At 33.9% G+C, this 10824-nt stretch overlaps 2 protein-coding genes across 2 annotated transcripts; both read right to left on the minus strand.

The window, feature by feature from the left end:
- Positions 1-1007: 1007 nt before the first annotated feature.
- On the minus strand, positions 1008-2907 carry LOC112286820 (small ribosomal subunit protein uS3x). Its single transcript, XM_024529126.3, has 6 exons — positions 2809-2907; positions 2558-2705; positions 2238-2409; positions 2030-2084; positions 1438-1569; positions 1008-1276 (listed from the first exon to the last, which is right to left on the minus strand). The coding sequence occupies exons 1-6, from the start codon at positions 2836-2838 to the stop codon at positions 1118-1120; spliced, it is 696 nt and encodes a 231-aa protein (XP_024384894.1). The 5' UTR covers positions 2839-2907; the 3' UTR covers positions 1008-1117.
- Positions 2908-7499: 4592 nt separating this feature from the next.
- On the minus strand, positions 7500-10298 carry LOC112286335 (uncharacterized). The gene is made up of 5 exons (XM_024528121.3): positions 10141-10298; positions 8947-9836; positions 8513-8600; positions 8083-8210; positions 7500-7883 (listed from the first exon to the last, which is right to left on the minus strand). Exons 2-5 carry the CDS (start codon positions 9708-9710, stop codon positions 7607-7609), a joined length of 1257 nt encoding a protein of 418 aa, XP_024383889.1. The 5' UTR covers positions 9711-9836; positions 10141-10298; the 3' UTR covers positions 7500-7606.
- Between the last annotated feature and the right edge of the window lie 526 nt (positions 10299-10824).

A 10824-nucleotide genomic window follows, 5' to 3' on the forward strand; every position in this document is an offset into this window, starting at 1 on the left:
TTCTACCACATGCTATAGCTTCTATGCACAATACTAGACCTTGATTACTAAATTAGGTTTGACGTTTAGATCCATTGGTGTAGAAGATATACAATTAGCATTTAAAGATGAATTGCTTCACCAAGAGAAATACTTGGATTTGATGAACCACTCTCTCGCAGAACTTACAACCTCAATGGCTACTATTGTTGCAATTAGTGTTTGCTTTGATGGTGGCTTTGGCTTTGCCACAAGAATCCAAGATATTTCAGAGACATAATGAACTTCGTGGCTTTGAAGTTAATTCACACAATCAAGGATAGTTTTTATCCTTCACTTCATCAACTCCAACTCCAAAAAATCGAGTTATCATCCAGACGTCGACTCACTCATACAACTCACTTGTGAAATGCATGTGCAATGCATGTGAGGACGTGCATTGGCACAGTAAAAAGGCAACCCATCTGCACTTAGGAAAAGACACAACTAATATCATGCCCTACTACTTGTTGCTTGTCACTTGTAACACCTGTTTTGACTCACTAAAACATCCCAATTAATCCCAAGTGACTTTTAACCATGGATCTCGTTCCAGCAACGGCTGAAAATGCTTCCAATATGGTTTGAGGCTGTAGGTGTAATACTGAAAATGATACAGGTACCCTGCATCACAACTATGCCATTGCTGTGGAGCAATAAATAGACAACAGAGTTGTTGAAATTTCTGTTGAGTTGACTGATGAAACGTTCACAGCTCCAAGGTGTTAACACGTGAGTATCACCGAATTGCACAACTTAAAGGAGAACCGGAAGAAGTGTCAAAACTTACTCCTAAAGCTTTTTAACATAAGGTTAAATTTAACAAGAAAAGGACTTGGAACGTCTCCACTGATTTGCCTAGGACATAAAAGCTCAGATGAAAGAGAATCTATCCACTACATGAGTGAGGTGGACTCTCTAACTGTGTGTGATACATAAATAAAATATAAATACAAATAAATAATACATTATGCTCTTACAAACGGATGTGCTCTCAACTTGATATCAATATTGGCAATTCATATTGATACTCAGACCTTCATAACAAAAAGGAGTTTACAGTCATATCTGAAAGCAACGTTAGACTCAAAGTCCTGCTCTACATCTCTGCTTCCTTCCCTACATGAGGCTTGTGAGCGAACTCCTCCTCTTCCTTGGGCATGTGGATGGTAACCACATCTGGGAGTGGAGTCATGGGTCCTTGTTTGCCTTTGGGATCCCAGTCGAGCATGATCTTGACCTTGATACCCAACACTCCCTGCAAGAAGGAATAGCTTCAATTCAGGCTCAGTAGAGCCAACGGAATAATGAAACCTCAATTATAGAACTATTTAGTATAATGCAAGGATGGAAACAATCGAAGATTAATTCTGCACAAGGAGGAGTAAACATAGGGGTATCAAAAAAATCTGTTAATACCTGACGCAGCATAACGTGTCTAACGGCACTGTCAATATAATCATTGACGGGGCTTCCGGATGAGATCATGTAGCCATCCTTGAATTTCATAGACTTGGCCCTAGCGGCACGCAACTTTCCACTGACAATGACCTGTAAACCCAGCCCCTTGATTGTGTTACAAGCATCGCACATTCTGCTATATTCTACAAACGAGGGCTACTTCACGGCATATGATCACACTCAAATGCTTCTTCATACCAGATGATTACCGAGATACTAAACTAGAAATGAATTTCACAAGTAGAAAAAGAAAAACAAACTATGTAATCGGTTTACGTAAGGTTCAGCTCCTCTCATATGCATCATACCAAATCAGGCATTGCTCCTTGGAAGCTATGCAATCAACTGAAAAATACTGAACCTGGTCTAATCACTAATATATACAGCAAACTTCTAAGAACATTGAAATATCTGCCCCCAGCACTAGACACTAGAATTGTGAACGAAGCACAAATAACTAGTATTCTACTCGTGATGTTAGGACTTACTAGTAGATGACTTCTCAAAATCGCTCACAGTAATCAAAAAATTATAACATTGTGAAATGTACCTCACAGCCCTTGGCACCGCTCTCCATGATAAACCTCAGCACTCCGTAGCACGCCCTGTAACCACCACCCAAAACAGAATTTCATTAACCAAACATACTAGAGGAAATCGAAAATAATTATTGGACAAAAAAGTAAAAATCGCGTGAACATTGCACAGCGCCACCGCTACGGGAATTAGAAGATGAAAGAGGTGTCCTGGCATCGAACCTGCGCACGGCAAGCCCTCCAAGAAGCTTGTACCGCAAAGACTCGGCCTGAGCAATGGCGCACAGGCCCCTGTTGTTAACCTTTTCCGCGTACAACTCAACGGTACCCTCCGGGAACTGGAACCGCTTCTGGACAACGGATGTCAACTCCCTAATCCTGCGTCCCTTCTCACCTACATCAAAAAAAAAAAAAAAAAAAAAAAAAAAAAAAACCTAGATTCTCAGCACCAAAATTAACAGATTCAAAACCTTCCAAGAGTCCACCCGGCAAAATGCCCAAAACCCTAAAAGCCCACCAACTCATCGGGATGTCCAACGTACCCAACACGTTCTGGGTGCGAGTGGCGCGGATGATAATCTCGGTACGCATGGGGGTGACGCGCACCTCAACGCCGGAGTACCCATCTTCGGCGAGCTCCCGGGTGAGGAGCTCGTTCAGCTCCGCAAAGAAAACTCCATCCGCTACGAACTGCTCATAGAAAAAGGGAAGGGAGAACCAGCAGTGAGCAAGTGAACCAAGCAGGGTAGTATTATCAGATTTGCAGAAAAGAGCGATGATGGGTTACACACACCTTTCGCTTCTTGCTCATTTGGGTGGCCATTGTAGCGTCGAATTGGCGACCGAAGAAGGCGACCGACCGAGTAAGAGCCTGCCTGCGATTGAGAGGCGTGCGGTCGAAAGGCGGAGCTCGGGCTGGATCCAGTGTCCTGTATCCAAACCCTAGCCCTCTAGATGGATGAATGAAATTACGTCATCTATCCAAATCACATTCATCCTATTTCTCCTCTCGTTTCCATCTGTTGAATCCAGTTTGTTTGACTTTTCCTTTTTCCCAAAAAGTGCTGTTCTTAAAGGGTTCTTACCTTTTGTCCACATTTGGTCTTTGCTTCAATTTTTATTTCTCTTTCTTTCATCTTCTCATTGTTTGTGAATAAAACTTGAGATTGAGTGTATAATGTTCCTTGATAATAGGGGTGAAAAAGTATTTAGCCTATAAGTAAACAAAAAAAGAAAAAAGAAAAAAAAAAAAACACTACTACTATTATTGTGGAATCTAGAGCTGCATATATAGAATTTATCATTAATATAAGAATTTGGGAATGTGGGTAAATTGAGAATGGGAGAGATAATTTGAACGGGACAATGGTTCCTGCAAATACAAAACTTACTACATGTTGATTCTTTTAAAATAAAATAAAATAATAAAAATGTTTCCTTGGTGATGATTTAATCATTAAATATTTAAAGAAATATTTAAAGGAATCGAGTTTCAGAATTATTTCTTCATATAACTCTAACAATGATTTTAATATATGGAGTATGATTATTTCAATTCAATTTAATGGTCATAATTCCAAATAGATATATAGGTATAATTATTTTAATACATAAAATTTAAGAGTATAAGTTACATGAATTTGTATTATAAAATAATACCATAATATCAAACACAATGAGAATTTTCACATAAATTGTAAAAGCTGTGTAAATGTAAATATAAACATATGGTAGAATTTCTATCTAGGCAAATAAGACCATGTTGATGCTTTTGAATTTGAATGTTAAAAACTTAAGACAAATGATATAAGACTTCTATTAATTCTATATTTAGAATGTAATAATGTAATAGAAAAGCAATTGAAAATTTTAAAGTTGAAGATAAATATATTTTCATAATGAACATTCTCAATCGAATGCCAATGTATAAGGTTTATGAACAATTGGATGTTACTTTCATCTTTCTATTTTTATTTTATAACATACATATTATTTTTAGATATATTTAAGTGTTCTTATCAATCTAACAAGAATAAGAATTGCATGTTAAAATCTTGATCTTTTTCATACAGAATGATATAGATAGATAGATTATAAACATTAAAGTATTTTAGAGGTTGATATAGATAGATAGATTATAAACATTAAAGTATTTTAGAGGTTGATATAGATAGATAGATTATAAACATTAAAGTATTTTAGAGGTTGAGGATTATTCCCTTTTACAATAGTGTTTTCTTTAAAGTCATATTTTATGATTTATAATTTTTTTACCTTTTTTCTTATAAAAACATTTGATATTTCATGACCCTTTTATATCTGTTATATATGAAAAGAGTAATATATGAAAAATATAAAAAATTTAAAAGAAATAATGCTTGCAATGTGTAAATTTTGTTATTGTTACAACTAACACCTAAAGTGATTTTTTATGGAGATAGAGAAATGACCAAAATTTCTTTAATAATTGTTCCACCTCAAGTAAATATTTTAGTTGTAAATCATGAAAAAAAAAAAAAAAAAAAAAAAAAAACCTGTTAAAAAAATAAAAACTAATTATTTTCATGTATCTTAGTAACAAATTTAAGTTTTGTAAAATCATTAACGAAGATCAGCTTATTATTCAACTTTAACCCCATAATCACTCAATTCAAATTTACTATAAAAATATTTTATGAACCGAATTTATCTAACATTTTATGACTTTTGAGGTTAAATATCCAAAATTAAACAACTAAGATGTATTTAAAAAAATCATTATGTATATAATAAAAACATAATAGAATTTATGCAATAGCTAAAAAGATTTGGATCTTTTAAAAAATCCCAAAAAATAAAAATAAAATAAAAGTAAAAATCCTATACATATACATTTATTCTTTAGAACTATGAATTGATATCAAATAGAATGATTGTACACTTTTTAACCATTTTTATTTAAAATTATAATATAATAATAAATATGTTTTTTTATTTAAATGTAATTTTTTAATCCTAATTAAAATCAAAACAACCTTTTTGTCTCTTCTTTAGGAAAAAAAGTATTTATTTGTTGGAACAATGGAATTTTTTAAAATATAAAAGAAAAATTATGTTATATTTTTTTTTTATTTATGCAATATCTAGTTCTCACTCAAGTCAAGTTTTTGAAATTTTTCTATAACAATATAAAGACTTTGAAAACATATTGGAAAAAAAATGTAAATACTCTACTTAAATATTATTTTTATAAATATATTTTAACCAAAAAATATAAAATATAAGGTAACAAAGCACTTCTTTACTACCATTAGCATAATATAAGCTTACTATCTTTAACAAGACTAAAAGACCTTGTAATATTTTATTTAATTAAGCAATGTTTGTCATGGTTTGTTTTAATAACAAACATATCAACTAACACAATTTTTGTGGCATTATCATAACATGGCACAATATTAGTGCAAAACTAAAATCAGCAATTAATGTAAAGACAATTTTTTGTTTCATCCTCTTTGAACAATTTTAACTAACACAACAATTATCTCATCTCTAATGTAAAAATTTATATGTTTTATATGTTTTATATTTTTATTTTTATATTTCTTTTCATTGTATGTACAACTAAAACATTCTAACATGTACTTCAAAAGAGTAGCATCTAATAGTAGTATTTGCAAAAGAATTATAAAATTCAAGATTATTTTGCACTTGGTTTTAAAAAAAAAAAAAAAATTTAAAGATCCAATCCATCTTCAGTAAAACAAGTATTTTAAAATTGCTTTTAATGACAAATTTCTCAAAGTTGGAGCTTAGAAAAGATTTTAGATTTATATGTGTGAAAAGAATAATTTTAATCTTTATTTATTTTTTATTTTTTATTTTTTTGGTTTTTTTACTTAATAAACTATGCATCATCATATAAACCAAACATGAAAAAATCTTAAACTTTAAAATAATTGTTTAATAAAATTCTCTTATACTTACATGGGCCACAAAATAGCCTAACACACAACAAAAGAAAATTAACGAATATATAAAATTTGATAAATTTCTCATTTTAAAATACTTTTAGATCAAGTGCACAAAATTTAAATGGTTGTTACAACCAAATTTTATTACCATAAAACAGAAAAATCTCATTATATCTAAGATTTAGTCAAATTAAAATAAATTATGTGTATTATTGATAAACTATCACAAAATATAAGTTTTTACATCTTTAATTTGACGACTTAATTATTAAAAACTAATTTTATTTTCTTTATTTATTTTAATTTATACAAATAAATAGTATCTCAATTATCATATTCTTCTTTATTTGACCATAAATAGAAATTTCCTTCTTTATTAACTATGTTAAGGTCTTTAATGTCAAACTCTTATGTTTTATCAATTTTCACAATTTTATTTTATTAATTCTTATCATCTCTACCAACATAATGATATATATTCTTTGAACAATGTAATTAAATAGTTATAATAGAAATATTTCTATTGTAATATTACATTAAAAACTAACAACAATTATTTATTGTTCATGAGGTAAATGCAAGCATTGCAAATATGCACAATGTAGTGAGATATTTGCATTTATTAAAAGATAATCAAGAAATTAGTCAAGAGATTAGAAAGTATCACAAATCCATCCATTATTATAATATTGTATTTATGAACAAAGGTTTAGAATGCTTGGTATTGTAATACTTTATATATAAAACATAACATATCAAATTGGTGATAATATATTGGCATCTACTCTCAATTCTTATAATTTGCATACCAAACAATTCACATTGAAATAGCAATCACATGATCAAGTCTATTCTTAATTTTTTCTAATTTAAGCACAAAACACCTTCTATTTGAACAAAGTAAATTATAACACAATGCTAAACTTGAGATAGATAGCAAACTTCATTACAAAAACACATATACATATTTGTAATAATTAATTAGACCAAATATTAAAGAATTGGACAAAACATGCATTTAACTGAAGATCACAATATAATAAAAAACAAAGCAATAACAAATAACCAAAACAATAATAATTAATAACATTCACCTTTATTAAATTAAATAGAAAATGATTCTTTATTACAACAAAATATACTTGTTTTTTATTATTTCTATTATTAGTGTTTTCCAAAACTAAAAGAAATCTATAGATAGCGACTATAGATGAAACTCATAAATTTTAAACACACTCTTATTTATCTTCTCTAAAAATCATGCTTCATCTTTATCCTATTCATTCTCTACAAAACTTTCACCCACCTATTTAGACACTTCCTGTCGTTGACCGTACCTAAAATATTAGATTTTGAAATATATATTATCAATTAAAAAGACAATTAAATGATGTGCCATGACTGAATTCCCAACATTATGATATAACAAGATTGATATATTTGGGATTGATATATTTGGGCTCGTCAAATCTTCATGTGGGAGGCTCCAACATGTTGGTTAAGTCTATCGTGCTAGTATCACGAAAAAGCGTGGTCAAACAGGAAGGTATATTTTCATTTCAGTCAATTTGATGCAACAAAAACTAGCCATATTCCAATGCGATTCAAAATTGATACGAAAACAAAAACCATAATAACTTAAAATTGGAACCACCTACGAACCCAGGAGTTGAGTCTCTTGAAGGCTAGTGGGGACCACGTAGGAGATCTTGGCCAGAGGCCGAATTTTATACCTATTTGAGGATCGTCTGTTCTACACTTGGGTTGCTGTCTCCTCATCGCAAAAAATGTTTGCATAATGTCACCACACTCTTCACCCAACACACCTCGCCGCACAGTGATGGTTCTGTGGAACGGATGAAGGTAGTCCTTACATTTAGGTTCTTGTTCACCAGATGAGGACACAGGAAACAGCCTGTTGGAGTGAAATGCTCAATACGTTGAATGTTAGCAGCTTGCGAGATGATAAATCCAGAAATATTAGGGTTCAAGCACAGGACGACCGAGCGGCATGAATACAAAAAAACAACTCGAGATCAGGGAATCAACATTTGGATGAACAAGTGGGACGCAAACTAGATGAGAGATAAGGATACAGAAGGCAGAATGCCTACTTGATCCAGCTTCCGTCTGCACCAAGAAGCGAGTTGCGTGCACCCCAAACAACCTCGCTCACTCGACCTTGCAAGATGGCCCCCGCACACATAGGACATGGTTCTAGTGTTACATATAGAGTCACGTCCTGCGTCAAATAGACAAGTTTTAGACTGTGTCAGCAGACTCACTGTAGACACTTTGCACCAACCTGCCAACTAATCACAAATGTGCAGCATTTCATGTAGAACAAACTACGAACATAAATTGCATGCCTCTTAGTATTGTTGAAGTACAAAAAACAATTCATAAACTTCACGTATTTACAACGACAGCTGCCTCACATTACCACAACATAAACTGCCGAATGCATTCAGATCATCTAGAAAGAACTTTAATTGAAATGAATACCAGAAAAGGTGCAGGTGATACAGGTTGAGAATAACTTACCGTCAGTCGCCAGCCGCCTAATTGAGCAGCAGCGCAGCGAATGCAGAGCATTTCTGCATGAGCAGTGGGATCACCAGTTGTCTCCACTCTGCGCTCACACACTGGAAAATCAACACACCATTACAAGGCGGATAGCCATTTGCACATGAAATGCAAGATGGAGATGTGGATTGCTCGAATCATAGAAAATTTTCCTAGTAAGAAATTTTTTTAGATGCTGAAGTGTGCCAAAGATCTTCTAAGCCTTGACACTCCAGGAGAGGATTACGTGTGCACTACACCCAATTAGGCAGGTTTTTGAAACATGAACTTCTCAAGCTCTGATAACAAAGGTTACAACCAAAGACTGTAGAACCTCACTTTTAGTAGATAATGTGGAGCTTTCTAGGTCAACCTCAGTGCAGTGAGTGAAGAAAGACGCGCAACGTACTTACTCGTTGTGAAATCGGGCAATGATCTTGTTCTTGTGCACAAGAACAGCACCAACCGGAACTTCGCCTAGCTTCGCAGCTTTTTTAGCCTCTTTCAACGCCTCCTGCATAAAACCTAAATCCTCCTCGTCTGTATATAGCCTCTTTGGAGGCTTCGCGACTATTGCTTTCCTCTTCCTCTGTCCGCCTTGCAAATTTAGATCCATGTTCTTGAAAGTAACATCATTGCTGGAGAGAGTAGAAGTGGTCTTCAACTCCTTGGATACTTGCTCCATCAATCCCTGTTCCGTACTTGCGCTTGTTCCAACTTCCCCCTTGCTTGCTTCCACGGATTTTCGCTCCAAGTCATCCATACTGGAGACAACAGGGTTCACAATCGTAATAGACTCATCTTTGGCTTCTTCGCCAGTCGTCTCCTTCTCTAGACTAACAAGGTTGGAGACTGTGGGAGTCGATGTACTGGCGCAATTATCCTTATCAATTTCCTTATCAGACACAACCTTGAGACGCAGCTGTGAGAATGGAGGCTCGGAGGAGACACACAATCTTCGCAGTGAATTCTTCCGGCGAAATTGGTGAGCAACGATCAGAAAGGGACGATGGGATTCTTGGTGAGGGGTAAGAGGCGGCGTGAAGCTGCCCAGCAATGAAGACGGTGTGGGCAGGGAATTGCGAACAATCACGGATGCGTCCATCTTCAAGAACGCAAGCGAGGAGGAGAACCTGGCAATTAAGAAAGGGCGAAGATACATCGATGCGGCCCTCATAAGGTCATGCTTAAATGACACATTCTAAATCCGCTGTAGACCCCGCATTCTTCTATTAATGCTGGTGATGGAAGAACAAACTCCACAACAACAAACAAACATGGACATGTCGACATTCTGACAAACCTGTTTAGCACACACAACTTCCACGAATCAAAATACAAATACAGTTAGGGTTCAATATTCGATTCAAGTTTCGGTAAAGCACCCCACGAGTCCAATCTCATTCCTGATGCAATTCAGCAAACTATCATGCATTCTCAGTGTTACGCAACGTAAAAAAAAATCGAACTAAAAAAAAATTCATGGCCATAGCTTGAATAAAAACCAAATGCAAGTCAAATTTCAACCCTAAAAAGCTCAATAAGAATTGCAACAGTGATGGCTAATTCGGAGATGGCTTGCTCGACATTCAAAAACGATAACTGACCTCCAATTCACGCCCTGGTCATGGAAATTGCAACTTCATAATGACACAAATGAGATTAAAAACAAATGCCTAAGCCTCGAAGAATCAAAATCGGGGTCGGAGAAGGAGTGAAAACAATAGGCAAGCCTCGGGAATTGCCCTCTGTCGGAGCAGAACATTCTGGCTTTGCAAATCACACTCTTCTGGTGGAGTGACGACGAAACCGCGGCCTGCAACCGGCGCGTTCCCAACCACGTCGGAGAACGGATGGGAACAAGATCCCGTGACGACAAGCTTTGCTTCACACAAAAGTAGAGTCTTGATTGTTTTCGAATATTCCAAAGTAATGATATGTTTGCAAATATTATACACATTTTGCAACCATCATTATTTTACAATAATTTTATTATTAACGTGTAAAATTATTATTTTTTCATACATGCACAAATATTGTACATATTTGTAAATAGGATGTTTGCAAACATCATTACTTTACATTAGTTATAATAAATAGTTATTTTAAACATTTTATAATATAATATTGCAGATGCTGATATTATCATTTATGGTTATATTTTGATATAGAAAAAAAATTATGTATTTTTTTTTAGTTATAATGAATTATATGGATTATGATACATAGGGAGCTAGGGATTCACATGCACTCTGTGTAACAAACAGACAAATAAAAATAAATCCAAAAAA

Source organism: Physcomitrium patens, chromosome 9, assembly GCF_059467195.1.
Source record: "Physcomitrium patens ecotype Gransden chromosome 9, ASM5946719v1, whole genome shotgun sequence".
Lineage (NCBI taxonomy): Eukaryota > Viridiplantae > Streptophyta > Bryopsida > Funariales > Funariaceae > Physcomitrium > Physcomitrium patens.

Coding starts and splice junctions, on each gene's coding strand:
- LOC112286820 (XM_024529126.3), bottom strand. CDS start 2,838: ATGGCCACCCAAATGAGCAAGAAGCGAAAG. Junction 2,085..2,237: donor GGAGGGCTTGCCGTGCGCAG/GTTCGATGCCAG, acceptor TGGTGGTTACAG/GGCGTGCTACGGAGTGCTGA. Junction 1,277..1,437: donor GACACGTTATGCTGCGTCAG/GTATTAACAGAT, acceptor TCCTTCTTGCAG/GGAGTGTTGGGTATCAAGGT.
- LOC112286335 (XM_024528121.3), bottom strand. CDS start 9,710: ATGAGGGCCGCATCGATGTATCTTCGCCCTTTCTTAATTGCCAGGTTC. Junction 8,601..8,946: donor ATTGCCCGATTTCACAACGA/GTAAGTACGTTG, acceptor GTGTGAGCGCAG/AGTGGAGACAACTGGTGATC. Junction 8,211..8,512: donor TAGGCGGCTGGCGACTGACG/GTAAGTTATTCT, acceptor TATTTGACGCAG/GACGTGACTCTATATGTAAC.